Source organism: Amborella trichopoda, chromosome 3 (genome assembly GCF_054954075.1).
Source record: "Amborella trichopoda isolate Santa Cruz 75 chromosome 3, AtrichopodaSantaCruz75HAP2 v2.0, whole genome shotgun sequence".
In the NCBI taxonomy this organism is placed as follows: Eukaryota; Viridiplantae; Streptophyta; class Magnoliopsida; order Amborellales; family Amborellaceae; genus Amborella; species Amborella trichopoda.
The window spans coordinates 46,075,222-46,095,582 of NC_142338.1; the positions used below are offsets into that span (position 1 = coordinate 46,075,222).

At 33.5% G+C, this 20,361-nt stretch overlaps 1 protein-coding gene and 1 long non-coding RNA gene across 2 annotated transcripts; one reads left to right on the forward strand and one right to left on the reverse strand.

Annotated features, from left to right (window-relative positions):
• Positions 1–640: 640 nt before the first annotated feature.
• Positions 641–3,197, reverse strand: LOC148782904 (uncharacterized). The gene is made up of 2 exons (XR_016052567.1): positions 2,935–3,197; positions 641–1,031 (listed from the first exon to the last, which is right to left on the reverse strand). It is a non-coding gene; the product is annotated as an uncharacterized LOC148782904 (long non-coding RNA).
• A 3,128-nt stretch (positions 3,198–6,325) lies between these two features.
• LOC18443909 (transcription factor EAT1) lies at positions 6,326–9,704 on the forward strand. Its single transcript, XM_088860921.1, has 4 exons — positions 6,326–6,450; positions 7,486–8,422; positions 8,841–9,269; positions 9,454–9,704. The coding sequence occupies exons 2-4, from the start codon at positions 7,517–7,519 to the stop codon at positions 9,547–9,549; spliced, it is 1,431 nt and encodes a 476-aa protein (XP_088717047.1). The 5' UTR covers positions 6,326–6,450; positions 7,486–7,516; the 3' UTR covers positions 9,550–9,704.
• Positions 9,705–20,361: the final 10,657 nt, after the last annotated feature.

The following is a 20,361-nucleotide window of genomic DNA, read 5'->3' on the forward strand; positions in this document are numbered from 1 at the left end:
TTTTTGAAGCTTCAACTTTCACAATTAGATATAAAAATAAAATTTTAGGCCATCACAAAAATTTCTGCTACTAAAAAATTATCTTTAGACAATATTAGATGTATGCTTTTCTTTGATTGTTTAAAGCCTCCGCCTTATACAAACTCGACCCCATTTTAAATATTCATTACTAAAGTAGTTAATGAAGCACTTAAGCGATCTTTTCAAGATAACCACTTTTTTCATAAACAAGGGCTGTCGAGGCGTCCACCTTGCATGGCGCCTAGGCGGGACGCCTTCGTATGCCCACCTAGAGCCTACCGCCTAGGCTACGTCTAGGCGGTTTAGCTACCACGCCACCAGAGCGAATTTTTTAACCTTGTTGATAAATTGGTAGATTCGACCGTCTCAGTGACCTTTCGAATTGGTTTGACCATTTTGAATTGGGGTGCAGTTGGCATATAAACGCCTCCGCTGGTGTAGAGGTACGGTGCCCTTCAAATTTTATCATGGTATATAATTTTGATATAAAATGTTATTAGCATTATCTAAAAATCTATTTTTATATCTAATTATAAAATTTTAAATTTAAAAAATGGCTAAAAACAAGTAAATCTATAAATATATGAAAATCTTGAAAATGGACGGTGTAGATAATATATTGTAAAATGCACCATTTTTTAGACTTAAAATCTTTTTATTTTTCATAGTCAAACATCTCGATGTCGAGATGATCAATCAAAGGGTTTTTCAACATTAAAACTTCCTTTTCCAATGGATTTTTGAGGGGCATCCGTAGTTCTACATTATAAGGTGGCATCCTTATCTAATCTTTTTTCATTGAATTGTATATCCCAAAAAGAAAAACCAAATTCTCTTTCGTCCATCCTTGTCTCGCTTTCATTCCGCAAGTTACAACCAAAGAAGCCCTGACCACCAAATCCTGCTCTCATCTGTTGCCTCAGGGAATGGGAATGCATCAGTTGCCTCAAGGAATGCATCTTCCCCACATATCAAGAGTTCATGCAACATCAACTTTCCCATCAGGTCTCCTAAAAAAAACGACACAACTATCTTAGTCCATAATCATTGATACAATTGCCTAATCCGTGGTTAATTATGTAGTTTGTGTACAAGCATTCAGTTTTAAAATTTGGTATAATTTCTCTTTCTAAAAATTTTAAGATAATTTATCTCGCTAAAAAAATTTAAAATATTTTTTTTCTCTAAAATTTTAATAGAATTTTTCTCTCTAAAATTTAAAATTTCAAATAGTTTCTCTCTCTAAAAATTTGAAAGATCTCTTTCTTTACAGCCAATCTCGACAATATTCGGATGAGAATATCCTGTGCGCCAAACTTCATTTGGATAGTCCATGGTCAAAGCAAGGTTGTTCCAACCTAATGATTACTCCTAGAGCATCAGCTTCTTTGCAATGTTTTAAGAGACCCCAACTCAATGACATGTCCCTTAATTTCCTCATACTCTCCTGGGAGAACTAGAAATGTTTCATTGATAGTTCACCCCTAGAAGTGAAACTCCAATAGTTTTAATAATATTAAAAATCACACTTTTGTAACTGAAAATTTTAATTATTCCCATATATAATGAATGGAATGGTGGGGTGTAATTTGTCTTAGGCAAATGTTTGGTTACCACTCAATCTCTTGTTTGAGTGGTAAAAAGGTTAACCCTAGTTTTTTTTTTTTTTTTTGGGGAAAATAGGTTACCTCTAGTTCTTGGTATACAATATAGGGCTATTGGTATTCTTAGGACAAAAATGAATCTAAAGCCTTCACCTTAAAAGTTTTTAGAGAGTGGTTTGTACAAGGCTTAGGTTTTAACAATCAGAGTAACACACACCTTCAAATTGTGCTGAAATATTTTGTATTAGAAATCTATATGATAGCCTGAATTTATTTTCATCTCTAAACATAAAATTTAAAGATTAAAAAATAGTGTAGATTGGGCAGATTTATGATCACCTGAAAATCTTGAAATAGTCTAAAAAATGCATTATAAGATGCACTATTATCAAAACGTGAAATCTATTTTTTCTCATGTCCGTGCATCTTGAGATCGAGATGATCAAATTGAGGGGTTTTTAGCATCAAAACATCCTTCTTTAGTAAAATTTTGAAGTGCGACTTAATTTCATTGTTTAGGGTCAAACTTTTTCCGTACTTAAAAACCTTTTCCTTCAAACAAATATATAATATATGCTATATAAGAAGGCTTACACATGATAAGCACTAAAAGTGATCTAAAGATAATGTTCATCATTAATAATTAGTAAAATCCCGTTTGAATCAGTATATACATTTATTTTAACGTTGTTTTCCACATTTACTGCTTAAGTGGTTTGCCCGTTGAAAGGGAGGCTCAGGTCGTGATGGTAGTATCACTGCGCCCCATTTAAAAATCACAACCTCCATTCTCATTAACGCATTTAAAAAATTTCTACTATTTTCAAAACAAGCCGGGGCTTATAATCCCCACTGATCTACCTAAACAAAAAAAAAGATAGTTTACCGTAGTTTCATACAGTAGACGTTTGACTGCCAAGCTCATCACACACCAAAACTGCAAATTTTCAAATGTGTTATGGATACCTCAAATAACCTAATCTAGCGGTCTCCATGATGGTCTAAGCGCTCCACTCAAGAATGATGCAACAATGTACATTCTTCCTATAATCTATCAATCCTTATAATAATTTTAAGAGCCATCAATTCTTATAATAATTTTAAGAGAATGTATACAATGAGATCATTTACCTTTCGATCACAATTATTCATAACCATTCAATATGTCAATGCTAAGTTTACTTCTACTCACTCAATCAAATGAGCTACTTTGGAAGATTTTTCAATATGGAATTTTGGTAACCACTTTAGAATCACTAGATAACTGTTTTCAAACAAAAATTTCAGTTTTCTAACACTTAGATTTTACCTTTAAAAATTTGGACGATTTCTATTCAATCTTGAGGCATTATATTTTTCCAAGTGCCTAGAGGCTGCCATTAAGAAATTTTTGAGTAAGGTTAATTTATATGTTAAAGAGGTTATATCCCCAAAATTTGGGGTCCTAAATCTAATCCACCAGGAGTAAATAGACATTATACTCCACAGGGGTATAATATCTTTTGGCATAATTTTAAAATCCTTGTGGTTTTAGCCTGGCTCTCTCTCTCATTTGTGTGTGTTTCCACCCACTTGTGAATGTTTGCTCTTTTTTTAAATGGCAGGGTGGTGAGAGGCATGATATGCATTGTTCAACTTCCCCAATTGAGGAATAACAGCAAGGTGGTAAGTATAAAGAGCATGGTCATATATTCTACTCAGTTAAAACTATGTGATATTCCTTACCCCTATTTGATTAGGATTAATTACCAGTTAATATAAAAAAGAAAAATCACAATTACTAAATAATAGCTAGAAAGATCCCATTAGTCTAAGTCTAGGAGAGCTAATTTAGCACTCTATGGTGGGCTTTGAGATTAAAAAAATATTTTTCAGGTGATCATTCTCTTTATGTGATCAAAACAAACTTGCTTTGCCCTTTTTTTTTTGCTTAACTCATGATTATTATGATGGAAATGACTAAAGTAACCCTTCTAGTTCATGTAATTTCCTAATTATTGTTATGCAATAATTTCGTCGAGATTGTATACAATAAGTCTTCTTATTTTTGATGCAAGACATTGTAATTGATCTTAGTTGTTAAATGTAAAATTTGGGAGGCTAAGAATATATTTTATGGTTTGAGAAATTTTTTTAACTTGGAACAAGGTCAATGACACTACCTCATCCCCTTGATTTCACATCAAACGGCTATTAGTGATTGTGACTTTCTTATACCAAAAAATAAATGATAATATAATATACTTTTTGTTTTGGGGATAATGTTGATGACATTAAAACAAAATAAAAAAGGAATTGTTGGAGATTTTACACTCTTCTTTTCTAGTTTTAGAAGCGACAATGACACCCAAATTTTCACAGGAATAGACCCGGTAAGAAATGGCAAAGATGTCATTTTAAACAACTGAGATTTTATAATTTAATATCGTTATTCTTTGGTGTAAGAATATCACAATCTTTACTCATGAAAAATTATGCAGTATCCTAAAGTTTTAGAAATTTTCATAAAGCACATTTCAGATATCGAATTTCATATATGATAGCTAATAATAAAACGACTATAATTTAGGATAACCTATCCCATTCTATGCTTCCTCATTCTTTATCAATTCATAACAATCATAACAAATTAGTCCACATATGTTAAATTTTTTAACCTCATACATGTGGTGGGGAACTTTCTCATATATCAATAGTTTCAAGAGTTATCTCTTTCTGAGCCATCCGATATGATTGGACAATTGAGATATATTAAGGTAAATATCAAAAGTAAGCTTATGATCATTTGATCTTGATTTCATTTTTAATAGGTTTTTTACGAATCATGTGAACATGAACATAATAATGGTTTCATCCTTTTCATAGGGGCACATGTCCGGTAAAACTCTCAACTCTCAGGGTAATTTAGTCGGTCATTTATTGTAATAAATATTTTTTAGGCATAACCTCATGAGAGGATAACACGCCGTAAGTTTGGTGTCAATAAATTTTGTAAAAATAAAATAAAATTTAGGCATGATATTGAGAACAAACCCATCTCAATCGTCCAATCAAATCGGACGGTTGGGAGAGGGGGGTGAGTCTGCTATACATTGTGCGGAATTTGGTGATTTGGGAAAAGGGTTAGGGCTGGTTTGGAATTGAGTAAATTGTTAGGGGCGGTCGAGGAAATACGGGAAGGTGGAGGGGTACAATAGTAAAATACGGTTTCTAATAATGATGGGAGAATGAGCATAAGTGGATAAAATATCACGCGCCGTATCAGAATACGGAGATTCATGTGGGCCCCACGCTGGGAATCTCAGTAACTGCCGCCAATCGCCTTTCAGTTCCTGTAACCTTCTTTGCCAACACCCTCTGTTCCTCTCTTTCTCTCTCCTCTTTCTCTCTCTCTCTACATTACGCTTTTTTTTTCTCTCTCTTCAACCAACTCCTCTCTCTCTCTCTCTCTCTCTAAAACATATGCATATTAAAAGAATACGTCTCTCTCTAAACTGCAACCAGCAGGTTTAAAATAGAAGCCTGAGTAGTAGGTACCGAGAAGCCTTTCGCTTTCTCTCTCTAGATAACTATCCTCTCTCACTATCTCTTTCTCTCTCACCTTCTGCAACAAACCAGAGCTTGATTGGTGGCAGCCATGGATTGAAAAATATGTAATCTTTTCTTTCTTCTTTTGTTAACAATCCTCCCTGCACACTCCCCATCAAAGTTGCCACCTTCTCATATCTTTCCTCACAAGTAGCTTCTTTCTCTCTCTTTAGGGGCAGTTATGGGTTGAAAGGCCTAGGCCATTGTTCTTCTGTTCATGTTCTTTATTGCACCGTTAAACTTAACACTGTCCTTTTGATCGATCTCGATCTCGATCTCTCTCTCTAAGTTTTATGCATTAAATGATGGGCTACAAATGAATCGAGTGGAGATCCAAAGCATGCCATGAATTGAAAGACAGGAGTTTTTTTTACTTTTTGCTTTTCTTGTTTCCACTGCACCATTTAATGCACCAACGTACTCGTGGTTCTTAGTCTGAATCTCTTTTGGATATCTAGCTTTGTGATGAATTCAAACCCCCGCCCTCTCTCTCTCTCCATTTAAATTTCTGTTGGGTCGGTTGGATATCAAGTTTTCTGTTGAATTTAGTCTCTCTTCTGAATCTCTCTTGGTCTTTTGGATGTCAATTTTTTGTTGAATTCAACTCCTCTTTCTCTCTCTCTCTCTATATATATATATATATATCTTCTATTGAATTCAGCTCTTTTCTCTCTCTTTCTTCTCTCTCTTCTGTTGAATTCAGCTCCTCCCTCTCTCTTCTGTTGAAGTCAGCTCTTCTCTCTCTTTTCAGTTGAATTCAGCTCCTCTCTCTCTCTATCTTCTATTGAATTCAGTTCTCTCTTTCTCTGCTGTTGAATTCAGCTCCTCTCTCTCTCTCTCTCTCTTCCGTAGAATTCGGCTCTTCTCTCTCTCTTCTGTTGAATTCAGCTCTCTCTCTTTTCTGTTGAAGTATATTTCCTGAAGCAATTTTCAAAAGGTGAAAGCCAAAACGTTGACAGAGACTAATCTGTTTTTTTGCCTGACCATTTTGGGTCTCCTGCTTCCTCTTTTCTCTCTGCATTTTAAAGAAAAATTCCCTAACTTTGACCGGATATCAAAAACCCAAAGCATGGACCCTTTAAAACTCCCAGCTCTCTCTCTCTGTCTAAAAATTGGTGACAATCTCTTCATTACTTCCTGGGTTTCAGTTATTTTCTCTTCTGAAGTTTGGTACAAGTCAGTTGATATTTTATCACTTGAATTTCGAACTTGGAAAAGGATTTCTTAAGAAGTTCAGGTGAATTTTGCAGACTACTTCATGGGGCTCTTGTTCTTTCTATTTTCTTGTTTCTCTCTCTGTGCATAAAACAAGTAGAATTTCCCTTTTTCAGATTGTTGGTGTTGGGCGCCATGTTTCTTCTCGGTTTGGACTTTTCTTCCATTAATTAGAGAGAAGATTTCAATTTCCCAACACTCTTTCTCAAATTCAATTTGCTATAAAACACCAACCGAGGAAATTGAAAGAGATGAGGTTGATTTCTCTTTTCTTTTCTCTTATTCGCTATACCATTAAAGTTCCCAACATGTTGCTGCTTCTTTTCTGTTTTTCATCTCAATTTAATATTTTCGGTTCTAAAATCAGTGCTTCCTCAGAAAATTTAATGAATTATCGAAGTGGGTTTGTTTTTTGTTCTACATCTTTAGGTTTCCTACCCCCCATCTCTCTTACTCTCTCACACACACAGACGTGACAAAATCATGCATTTTTTTCCTTAGATTTTCACTGTTATACTTATAGTTATGCATCCCCCTTAATCAAAATTTGTTCATTTTTTTTTTTGTAGAAAATTGGGATAGTTTCGCATATCACTGTGCAGTCTTTCTCTTGCTAGAACTTGGATGAACTTATTGGAGCTCTTGTTCCTCCGTGCTCTCTTCTATCACTTCGTCAAACGTTCCATTACATTCTCAGAGAGGGTATTTTCAAAATTCAAGGTATTTGTAAGAAAATCCTCTCTCTCTCTCTCTCTCTCTCTCTCTCTCTCTCGGTATAACTGTTTTAAAGTGAAAAATAATATGAAACTTGATTTCACCTACCACTCAAAAAAGGGTTTTCTGTTTTCATTGTTTCTTATGCTTGGATGACTTAAGTTTGATCAATATTTTGATGCTTTCTACTATCGTTGCATCCATATTTCCGCAAAATTTTGGGGTAACTAACAATAATTACAATAAAAAATTTAAAAGTAAGATGGATTTGGAGAATCAGGATACTGTGTAAGTACTGTATCCCCTTTACTACACCAAATCTGACTCTCTTTGACCATTGCAGCCCAAAGACTCCAAGAAGAAGAAGAAAGATAATGTACGAGAATAAGTTCCTTGAGACCCAAGAGCCTCCTCCTCCACATTCCACACAAGAAACTGAAGACTCTTGCCCCACCCCAAACAGTGCACCAAATTTAGTGATGGGAAGCCTAGAGGAATCCCTTAGACTACTGAATTTCTCTTTAGAAGACCTCCCCCAAAACAACGTGAACGATGAAGCAGCCCTAAGAATGGGGATTCAAGAGCAAATTGGCTTCGAATTAGATCAAGAAATCAACAGCCAAATCATCCATGAGGTCTTGCAAGAAAACAATGCAACCCAATTGGAGCACCACCATCACAACCATTGGGATGATGCCAATGTCCATGACATGGGTCTTCACCACCATCATCATGACCATCTTCACCACCACCATCAAGAACACCAAGATCATCAGCAGCTCCCATGCTTCAATCCAAATTCATTTAGCAACACTCCATATAATGCACCTGACCTTTTAAATTTATTGCATTTGCCAAAGTGCTCATCTATGCCATTCAACAACAGCAATCTCAAGAGGAGCAGTTTAGATATATTTGGTGAGATCCCTTCCAATGATGCTATATCAACAAGTTCAAGCATGTTATATGACCCATTGCATATCACTTTTCCCCCACAGCCCCCTCTACTTAGGGATCTATTCACCACATTGCCCCACAATTACCACATGCCAAGCCCTAAGGGCAATGGGTATTTTGGGGTTGATGAAAAGGAGGGAACAATGTATCAAGAGGGTGGGGTTGAGGGGAGGCAGTATGGGAACACAGTGTTGGAGTTTGGGAGGAAGAATTCTAAAGGGAAAGGAAGGGGGACCAAGCCCTTCACTACTGAGAGGGATAGGAGGGAGTACCTAAATAAAAAGTTCAGTACTCTCAGATCCCTTGTTCCTAACCCAACAAAGGTATTATCCTATGAAACACTTTTCTCTCTCTCTCTCTCTCTCTCTCTCTCTCTCTCTCTAACAAAGGTATAATTGGATGGAACACTACTCTCTCTCTACCCATCAAAGGTGAGAGAGCGAGAGAGAGATTTGAGCTTTGATGATAATCAAAATTTGGTGTTCTACAGAGGAAAAGAAACATATTATACCACTTCAAAGTGTCATTTGATTCAACTCACAATCATTATCTTATCCATATGATGACACAGAACTAAGGGATAATCTTCTTTGCAGAATGAGTTAAACAAGAATACAGAAAAAAATGCATAAAATGAACATTACCCATTTCTGATAACAACTATTTCATCCCCACTCATTTATCCTCTCTCTCTCTCTCTCTCTGTAACCTTTATCTGACTTTGTAATCTTGGTCATTCAGGCTGATAGGGCCTCTATAGTGGGCGACGCTACTGAGTATATAAAAGAGCTCCTGAGAACCGTTGATGAGCTGAAAATACTAGTAGAGAAGAAGAGGTGTGGAGGTGATAGAAGCAAGAAGGTCAAGACGGATGGCGAAAGTTGTGTAAACATTGAAAACTCTTCTTCGAAGAACCCGGACGATCAAACTGATAGAGAGAGGAAGTTTAATGGGTCACTTAGGAGTTCGTGGTTACAAAGGACATCGAAAGAGGGGACTCTGGTTGATGTGAGGATTGTGGATGATGAAGCTAACATAAAGCTCACACAGAGAAAGAGAAGGAATTGCTTGCTCTATGTATCCAAGATCCTTGATGAGCTTCAGCTTGAGATAATCCATGTCACTGGTGCAAACATTGGAGACAACTACATCTTCATGTTCAATACCAAGGTATGCCAAAACTAAGAGTTTTTCTTTTCTTTTCTTTTTTGCCTATTTAAGCATATTTATTTGTGACTTTATTTGTTATTTTTAATTGGGTAAAAAGAAATAACTTTTTTTTTTGAGGGGGGTGTTGGGGAAAGAGAGAGAGGCGACAAAAATAATTTAGGTTGTTTCTTTGTCAATGATGCAGATCCATGAAGGTTCTTGTGTGTATGCAAGTGCAATTGCCAGTAAACTCATGGAAGTTGTCGATAGACAGTACCCACCCTTTTCTCCCCCATTCTAGTGAAATCAACAATCATTCTGTGATTTCCATCATTTGAGCTTCATTGGGGTTTCCTCTTTCTTCTGAAGCTTTGAAGAAAATAATTTGTGAATATGAACAAGTGTGTTTATGACTATGGTAGTGTGGAATATGAAATTAAAAGGATCCCCTAAAAATGTTTTTTCTCTGGAAGGAAAATACTTTCATATGGCTGAACCTCTGTGTGCGCGTATTTGTATTTGGTTGTTTTGAGATGATTAAAAATATTTACGTTTTGGGTCTGTTTGGATGACAATTAGTTTTGTTAGGAACATATTATTTTATCGGAAATTAATATCCTTTGAATAATGTGATTTTGTTTGTTGTTTGGTATGTATCTTGCATTACGTAATATTATTTAGATATTTAAATTTTCAGCTATTTTTAGCTATTTTTAGACGTGAAAATTTAGTGTTCAGAAAATTATTTTGAATAAAATAAAAATATCTGTTCAAAAAGATAAATTTATATGTAAGTACCTATAAATTTGTCTCAAATAACTCTATAATGACACAACAAAACGACAGGTGACTCATTATCAAAATTAATTTTATTAAAAAAATTAATTATCAGTAATAACGCGTACATAGAAACATACTCTTTATCCAACAATCAAAAGAATAAGAACATTACATGTAGATGCTGGCATGAATACTTTGCTTTGGTTCGTGAGTATATTAACGCAGGTAAACACACACATCAATTCCGAAACATCCACTTGAACTTTGCCATTTCCATCCGATATATTTATCTCATGTATTCGGATTTCCTGTTCGTGTTGTTTTCTTGTTCATTGGTGGAAGACTAGGCTTTGAGAAGTCATGGTCATAAGAACTTTATAGTGTAGTAGTACATATTCCATTCTCATACTCATTCATACTCTTTTTTTACTTATCCATCTAACAAGGTTGTATAAATTTAAAAATTAAAAACCATAATTCATATTTTCTCTTTCGCCTTGGCCCAATGGAATGATTCACTGGCCGAGTCAGCTCGGCTAGTTCTCCAGGTTTATTCTGTTTGTTTTCATGGCATTTTTTGATTCCTATGGCCGTGATTCAACAAGGTCTAAAGATGGAGGACGATTCAGAGGAGCCAGGATGAGCTATTCTTATTACTGGGTCTTATGAAAATTATAGGCACCAGTTGTAAGGAAAAATATTTGATTTTCATGGACAATTGAGATCCCTGAATAAAACATTTCATTGATTTTCTTGAAAGTTCCATTTTTCAGGTTGGGAACTTCAGTGAGGAACTTCTTGTTCTTAAATCGAAAGACCAGGCATAGAATTGCCTAGATTTTTATTACTTGTGTACTTTGCCATAGAGGGTTGTTTCACTGACGGACCGTTTGTACAATTATCATTTTTCACTGACTTATTTATTTTTAGCTGATTTTTCATGGATGGGTTATCTGTGTGATTTCAATAAGATTGCAATCTTAAACAACCCCTTTAAGGTGTCCTATAAATTTTATTTTAAATATAATTTTAGTATAAAAATTTCTTTGGGTAGCTTGTAAATCTATTTTCATATCTAATTAAATTATAAAATTCAAACTCTAAAAATAGTTCAAATCATAAATATATAAACATATGAAAATCTTGAAAATGAATGGTGCAGATAATCTGTTGCAAGATATATTATTTCTCGGGCTCGAAATTTTTTTTTTTATTATTTCATACATTTCGATGTCGAGATCATCAATTAGAAGGTTTTAAATCATCAAAACAACTTGTTATGGTAGATTTTTCGAGGTGCACCTTTAATTCAACATTTTAAGGTTGCAACCTCATATAAACTTTTTCCTTACATATATTAAGCTGCAGTTAAGTGGTAGAGGCCTGGTTAAACAAAAGAATACCCTATCGACAGAGAGATTGTAAGAATATTCCAAAAGATAGGTGTGACTTGGAGATGCCACCCATACCATTAGAGATTGTAGGGAAGGTTTGATAATTGAAAGTTCCAGCTCGAAAGGCTAGAAATTCTAGTTTACCAGGGCACTTCCTGAAAAAGGAAAGTGCCACAGGAAACTAGAAGTTATAAGTTCTCAAAAAATGAGCACATGTTGCTCCCATCCACTGTAGAAATCTGCTTATCCTGTTTATCCAGAAATTTCTCTCTTAATGTTTTTTTCTAGCCATGTCCTCCTCTCTCTCTCTCTCTCAGTTCTTTCTCTATCACTAAGTCCTTTTCTCTCTCTAAATCCTATCTTTCTAACTATGCCTTAGTTATCTATAACTTCTCTCTATCTGTGTTCTTTTTCTCTAACTCTTTTCTCCCTGGAAACACGTCATGTATTTCTCCAATTTCAGTTTCATCCCAACTTTTCTCTCTCTATTCTCCAATGTCAGTTTCATTCTAACTTTTCTCTCTCCAACCGTCTACTTTCTCTCTCTAACGACGCTCTTTCTCTCGCTTGTTGTGCCCTTTGTTAATGGAAAAAGTTTATATAAGGTTGCATCGTTAAAATGTAGCATCATAGATACACTTCAAAACTCTATTGGAAATATTGTTTTAATGTTGAAAAAACCCATTAATTGGTCATTTGGACATCGAGATGATCGAATATGAAAAAAAAAAAAAAAAAATTTGAGTTTCAAAAATAGTTCATCTTGCAACACATTATTTAGACCGTTTATTTTCAAGATTTTCATATATTTACTTGATTTTAACTATTTTTGTAATTTAAATTTTTTTAATTAAATAAAAAAATAAATTTTAAAATAATACTAAAAAATTTTTACAATAAAATTACAAGATATGATAAAATTTTAAAATACACTTTAGATTGTTTAAGATTGCAACCTTATAGAAACCGCACCCTTCGTTAAAAGATAATTTGTCACCTCTGCACCGTCATTCTATTATTCTCTCTCTCTAAGTAGACCTTTGTGTTGTAGAATAGAAAGTCCGTACAATTGGCGGTACAAGTAGTTGCTTTATTACAAAATAACTTTAAAATTCAAAATCACAAGAACGCATTTTTTTATATATTTTAAAATATTTGAATTGATTTCGATGGTATCATTGCAAAAATAAACTATAGATTTATAAATTTAAGGACCTGAAAAATATGATAATTTTTTTTGGATCGTTGTTCATGATTACCGAAAAACAAGAATAAAACAATAGACATAAACATACTTTATGTGATTCGACAATAAAAGAAAACGATTTCTTGTTTGATATCTGAAGGGGTGGACTGGCATTCACCTCTTTTTCCCTCTAAGCTTGATGGGAAGCTTTTTTATGGAAATTGCGTAAGAGCTGAGATAATCACCTTATATCTTTTCCTTATTATGTTTCTTTCTTTTATCCTAACCCATCATAGGTAGTTATTTTTAAGAGAGAGTGGGTGAGATGATTATCAATAATCTTTATCTTAATATTAGATAATCGACTCACTTAAATTGTGGATAATTTTATCCTTATATAATTGTCGTTAAACCATAAATTGGAGATATTTTCTAACAATGAGAAATAATTTTAATGCTGAATTGGGTTTTTATTGGCACATATTTCTTTATCCATTTAGATCGTGGTTTAAAAAAAGGGTGTGGTTTCTATAAGGTTGCAACCTTAAACAATCCAATTAAGGCACACCTCCAATTTGTATTATAACATGTAATTTTGGCTTAAAAAATTATTAGTATTATTTAAAAATATATTCTCACATCTAATTATAAAATTTTAAACTCCAAAAATGGTTAAAATCAAGTGGATCTATAAACATATGAAAATCTTGAAAATGGACGGCTTAGATAATGTGTTGGAAGATGCACTATTTATGGGACTCAAATTTTTTATTTTTTTTCATATTCATACATCTAGATGTAGAGAGAGGGTTTCTCAACATTAAAACCATTTTTTCGATAGATTTTTGAGGTGCATCTATACTTCTACATTTTATGGTTGCAACCTTATATAAATTTTATCCTTAAAAAAAATAAATTGTAATAATTTTGAATAAATAAAATAAATTAATAAATATTTGATACTTTGATGTGATATTATTTCACTCTATATGGGAAATTATTGTTTTTAATATTATAATATGGAAGTATTTTCAAATCCTTTAAAATTATTTTGATGCAATATTATAATACTATATTATAATTAATAATTATACAAACATCCAGACAGGAAAATAATATCTCAATATTTACCTATTTTTATGAAGTAACGAAAGTACATAATGCACTACACCTAATTTAGAAACTAAAAGAATACTATTTTTATATATTTATATTGATTTTTTGAAAATATTTTGGGATGAAACTTGCCGATTAGGCCGATTATCCGATCTGACACGTCGATCCACCAATCTGATACGGTTTTCAAGTTGTACAATCCAGGTCGCCGATTCATTTTTCTAAACCTTGGTTAAAATAAGGCACGAGTAAGAAATGTACGAATCACAACAAGACAAATAGAAAATACGCTCAAGTTCAATGCTTAGAGAGAGACTGGAGGTTGAGTGGTACATTAGGGGAGAGAGAGAGACAAACTTTGTGGGAAACCTAAAAAAATATAGGGGAATGATGTGTTGTTTCGTGGGTTTGAGCACGAAAATTTCTGGATTATCAAAAACCGAAAACTCATATTTTTCAGTTTTTGAAACTGTTAAATTTAGATTTTCAAAATCCAAAAATCTATTACTTTTTAGTTCTTCAAAAACAGAAAAAATCTGAGTTTTCAGTTTTAGAAAAATAAAAAAGGGCAGTTCCGTCTTTTTTAAAAAAAGAATTAAATCATATGACAGTTCCGTATTTTTTAAACTTTTGTAAATTTTACAATAAAAGAACTAGTGATGAGAGAGAAAAAAACCAACAAGACATATATGTGGTTCGACAATAGTGCGTACGTCCACAAAAGGTAAACAAATATCTCATTCATAAGGATTACTTTGGTTTACTAGATAGTTATAGAGTTACAATTCTTGTCTTTTAGGAAACAAAATCTCATTATAAATGTAATCTCACAACATAGGAAACTTAATATAGGAAAATAAATGTCAAGATCGGAAACTTTATATCTTGCTGCTATAACGGTCAACACTCTCTCTTAAGTTGGTGCGTAGATATCTATGGAGCCCAACTTGGATAATATTTTATAGAACTTTACCTTTACAAAACATGTATGCAAGTTGTTCTTCACTTCGAACATAAGGAGTACTAATAATTTTGTACTGAAGCTTTTCTCTCACAAAGTGACAATCAACTTCTACATGCTTGATTTTTTAATGAAAAACTAGATTGAAGGCTATATGCATAGCGGTTTGATTATTACATAATATCTCCATTATATTTGACCGTTGGGAACCCCATATCTCAAAATAGTGATTTTAGCCATATCAATTCATTTTTAGTTGAAGTCATAGTTCTATATTCAGCCTCTGCACTGATCGAGTAACTATATTTTTTTTTTTGCTTTTCCAAGTAAATAAGTTTCCTCTAATCAATGTATAATAGCCAGTAGTGGACCTCTAGTCAATTTGACTATATGCCCAGTCGGCATCAGAATAACCAATAATATTAGTGTGACTATTCTGTTTCATCCAAATACCTCTGCCGGGTGACAACTTAAGATATCTGAGAATCCTAGTGACAGCCTCCATATGACATGGTCAAGGAACATGCATAAATCAACTCACAAGGCTAACCGTATACATTATATCTAGTCGTATCAGAGTCAGATAAATTAATCTTCCCACAAGTTTCTGAAAGCGACCCACATCTTCAAAAGGTTTTCCATTTATTGAATTAAATTTGTAATTAATATCAACAGGGGTGTCAATAGGGTTGACTCACAGTTTTCCAGTTTCTTTCAACAGGTCTAAAACATATTTCCTTTGAAAAGTGAAGAGTTTTTTTTTTTTAATGTGTTACTTCAATGTTGAGAAAATATCTTAATTTATCAAGGTCCTTGGTGTCAAATTTCTTGTGAAGATAATTTTTAAGCTTCACGATTCTTTTTTAATCATTACCTGATATGATAATATCATTTGCCTCAGTCGCGGCTCAAGGGCATAGAGGCCTTTCAAATTTCAAATGAGCTAGAAGCCTGCTTTTCTTAACTATGTAGGCTACTACAAAGGACTCCTGAGATAGGTGCACGCAGCTAGAGGCCATAGATTTAGTCTCTTCCTGCTTTCAGTAATTGAACAAATATAAATGAGTACAATTGTTGTACCTGAAGTTTTTATTTTCATGAATATTGAATAATCAGTTGAACTTCTAAAAAACCCGAAGCTGAGCTAAGTTTGGCATATCATGCACGAGGTGATTGTTTAAATCCATATAATGCATTCTTTAATTTACATACAAGGTCTTTCTCATTTTCTTTTGAATGACTTGGTGGAAGACTCATATAGACTTCTTATTCAAGGTCACCATGTAAGAAGGCATTATTAACATCTATATCATGCAGAGGCCACCCACAATTAATTACGACAGACGAAGAATATGAACAATGTTCATCATGGCAACTAATATAAAAGTATCTTTATAGTCGACTTTATAAGTTTGGGTAAATCCTTTGGCCATCCACCTCGTCTTATATCTCTCAACAGACCCATCACTATTATATTTGATTTTAAAAATCCATCTATATCCAACTGTTTTATTCCCTTTAGGTAACTTGATAATGTACCAAGTATGATTCTTGTCAATTGCCTGAAGTTCTTCTTTCATGGTCTTCATCCACACAGGTTGAGAAATAACGTTTTGAAAATTGGTTGGCTCATAATTATTAGAAATGAAACTCAAAAAAGAAAAATAAACAGGAGAGACATTTTCATAGGAAATATAGTTTTGAACATGATAAGAAACTGCATGTAAGTATAAAAATCGTGAAGTCTAAAGGAATATTTAGAAATACTAGAAGACCTGAGCAAGGGGTGATCAGCTGAAGCCGTGATAGAGTTTCATTCTTCTAAACCATTTTGGTGAGTTTCAGAGGTATTTTCAATTTCAGCTAGATCATGATGACTTGTTCCGGGTGTGTTACACACATCACTGGTATTAATATTAGGCAAGGGCAAACAATCTCTTGAACACTCCCCCTAAATCCTATTTTCCAACAAACTCTCCAAAGTGTCGTAGAAATAATCAACAAATTGAACACCTCGAGAAATATACATCTTTTCTGGTTGAGGGATCATAACATTTGTATCCCTTTTTTAGTAGAGTATTATCTAAGAAAGATACATGTCATGTAATGTTTATCAAGTTTATCCCTTTTGTACCCTGCCACATGAATATAAGACATGCTCCAAATACAAGCAAATGAGACAAATCAAATTTTTTATTTTTCAAAATTTCAAGGGGAGATTTATCTTTAAGAATTTTAATTGGAAGTCTGTTAAATCAGATAATAACCAGTTAAAATAACTTTAGACCAATAAACTTTTGGAACATGTATCTGAAAATCAAAAACCTTGTAGCTTCCAAAAGATGTCTATTTTTCCTATCAGCAACTCCATTCTGCTGAGGTGTTCTGACACACGATGTTTGATGTATAATACCAAAACTACATAAATGCTAAAAAAAAAAGCTTAGTTTACATACTTTGTGTCATTATCAGTTCGCAAAATTCTAATCTTGCCATTATATTGTGTGGAAATTAGTTTAGAAAATTCTTTTAATACAGGAAACACTTTGGTTTTTTATTTCAATAAATATACCAAAGTAGCACGAGACAAATCATCAATAAAAGTAATAAAATATTTAAAGCCAACATAAGAATCAACTAGAGCTGGTCCCCACATATTAGAATGTATCAAATAAAAGGGTTCTTTTGAAACATCTTTAAAACATACATAGATGATTGAAAAGGAAGTCTTGTATGTTTTAAGAATTTACAAACTTCACAAGAATTAGATTTTTAAGATATACAGGGCATTAAGATTTTCAAAATTTTATCTGAAAGGTGTATAAATCTCCAATGCCATAATTTATTAATATCAAAATTATTTTGACTGGCAACCAAAGCCTTATTCTCCTGATTAAATAAATATAGCCCATGAGACAGTTTTTCCTCACAAATCTTCCTCACCGTGGCCCGGTCCTAGAAAGTCATATAATACCCAACACCTATCCTTCACATGTCTTATATTGTTGTACTGATCATATCTAAGACGCTCTCTATTACTACAACATTATCTTTCATCATGATAAATATTAGGGCCTCTACCTCCACCATTATTTTGAGGCATTTTGTTTCATATCTCTCATTATTAACATCCATAAAAGATTTTTCAATCCTTTCTTCAAAGATTTTGAAATCAAAATTCATGATTTTCTTTCTAGTTATATATCCAAGTTTAGATTTTTCAAAAAGTGAACGACCAACAACTTTCTACTAAACAAGATAATTAAATCCATTCAAAAGAAGTATAGTAACTTTTAAGCTGCAGTTATTTTCTGAATCTGTAATAATAAAGAGATAATAGGAACCGAAAGACTAACCAAATCAGAATGAATGGCAAATAAATAATAGAAGACACGACAATCAAAATCAACCAAAGGTCTCAATAAATATTATGATTTCTTTCTCTAAAAATCGCGGATGTGCATACAACTACCTATGAATAAAATACTTACAATGGCAATAACAATTTGCTTTCTTTTTTGTTATATTGGTCACTTTATCATAGGTTTGCCTGGCATTTCAAGGGAAGAGAGACGGTGATGTCAGATGGACGGAAAGGCTTCAAGCGCATCATGTGACAGAGTTTGCAGAGAAGTTCAAGACTGTTGATTCATGACATAACTTTTAGCAATGCTTTGCTTCCCAAATCTTTTGGAAGGCCATTCCAAGATAAATCGTGGTCTAAAAGTTGCAAAGCCTTTTGCACCAGCTTGCAAAACTTTCATTCCAAGGCCAAAGCAAAAGTCATAATCAAAGAAAAACTCATGGAACAAGCAAAACTCACAGAATAAGCACCATGACCTTGATGCAATAGGATTTGTTTGGCCACTAAACCCTCGGCTTCAACTTTGTTTGGCCACTAAACCCTCGGCTTCAACTCGTTTTAGGACTAACCCAGAAGATGTGGACCACAATCAAGAGTGACAAAGCTGTCCCCGATGAGCAATGGATCGCTATAAATAGATCAACCTGATTCTGATACCATATAGAATTTACAATTAAGGAAATAATGATGAGAAGGAGAGAGAAACCAACAAAAATATATGTGGTTCGGCAATCGTGCTTACGTCCAAAGAGAGTAAACTAGTATTTCATTCATAGGGATTATTCTGGTTTAAAGATTTATAGAATTACAATTTCTATCTTTTAGGAAATAACAACTCATTATATCTATAATCCCACAAAATCGAAAACTTAATATAAGAAACTCAATATCTTGTAATCCACAAAATAGGAAACTTTGTATCTTATACGAATCCATAATAATGCTAAATATAATAATATATACTTTATTTTCTCAAAAAACAAAACTACCACCTTTTTATAGGCCTGACTATTAGTCTCTTACATAAAGGGGCACTGGCTCTCGACTCGTACCATGCAAGAGGCTGCATGTTTGCATTTCTGTATTATGAGAGGAGAGAGAGACCGATTGGGCAAATAGATAGTGAAAAGAACTATAGCATCTAACCCAATGTTATTAAATTTGATTCACTTCGGTTGAAGCCTTCAAGCTGAAGTGAAGAGAAGTGTGGTGTTGCTCCTTCAGTCAGGTTTGAGTTGCTTAGGGCTGTTTCGGTCCGCTTCGGTTCTGCTTCGATCGAAGATTCGGGTAGCTTCGGTCAGAAAAGAAATACTTATATATATATATATATATATATATATATATATATTCCTATTATTTTTATATAAATATATTTTTTATTTATATTAAATTTTTTTAAAAAAAGTCTGATGTCTTCCCCCGAAGCATCGAATTGCTTCTTTTTTCTCACCAAAACGAAGGGTCCTCCGAAGCGAATATAATGACATTGATCTGGACCTTAAGTGGGAAAGTCGGATGTCTAATGGAAGTCATAGACTTTAAAAATCTAAATAGAAAATTCGCGCTCTAAAGCAATATTTATTTCTTAATGCTGTCAATATTTTTATTATTGTAACGGACTTAAATTGGAAGAGAAATATTTTAGGAATTTACGACTTCGTGAGGTTGTTGATAAAGTGCACTGAGAATGTGCAGTAGAATATGTGTGGTCGAACACAAATTTTAAAAAAAAAGAAAAAGAACTCGTATAATTGTAGCTCTTTATAATTTATATAAGGGACGTCAAAAAGAAAAAGAGGAGCTTCACTCTTAAAAGGGATTTATGAGATCATTTATCTTTGATACAAAGCGGTCACAATTACTTTTAGCTCTTAGATATCGAATTAGATAGCTTATGGTGTGTCAAGAAGTTCGAGATTTTCTAATCCACAGGCCATAGTGGCAGAGACTTATGAATTCATTGGAGAGCTAGTACTTTGGAACATCAACTCCCTTATAACAGAATACCGGATGATGTTATGTCTCAGTTGATTTCTTTGTTGGTTTAGTTAGAAGAAGTGTACATTGCTCGTGGAATAGAATGATTTGGTTTGTGATATTGAACACGAGGACATGTTTTCAGTGAAGTCTATGTATGTACTAATGATTAGTATACCATAAGGTTCAATGTTTCATTTGGTTAGCGGGACATAACAAGATTTTGACGATCGATAATCTAACGAAAAGGGGGAAAATACATCCAAATATTTGCTAGATGTGTAAGAATGATGGAGAGTCAATAACACATCTTTTTGTTCACTGTAGTTTTGTCT

Excerpts from the sequence above, each read along its gene's own strand:
- LOC18443909 (XM_088860921.1), top strand. The coding sequence starts at position 7,517 with ATGTACGAGAATAAGTTCCTTGAGACCCAAGAGCCTCCTCCTCCACAT. Across the intron at positions 8,423-8,840 it reads TTGTTCCTAACCCAACAAAG|GCTGATAGGGCCTCTATAGT; the intron begins GTATTATCCTAT and ends TTGGTCATTCAG. Across the intron at positions 9,270-9,453 it reads TCTTCATGTTCAATACCAAG|ATCCATGAAGGTTCTTGTGT; the intron begins GTATGCCAAAAC and ends TCAATGATGCAG.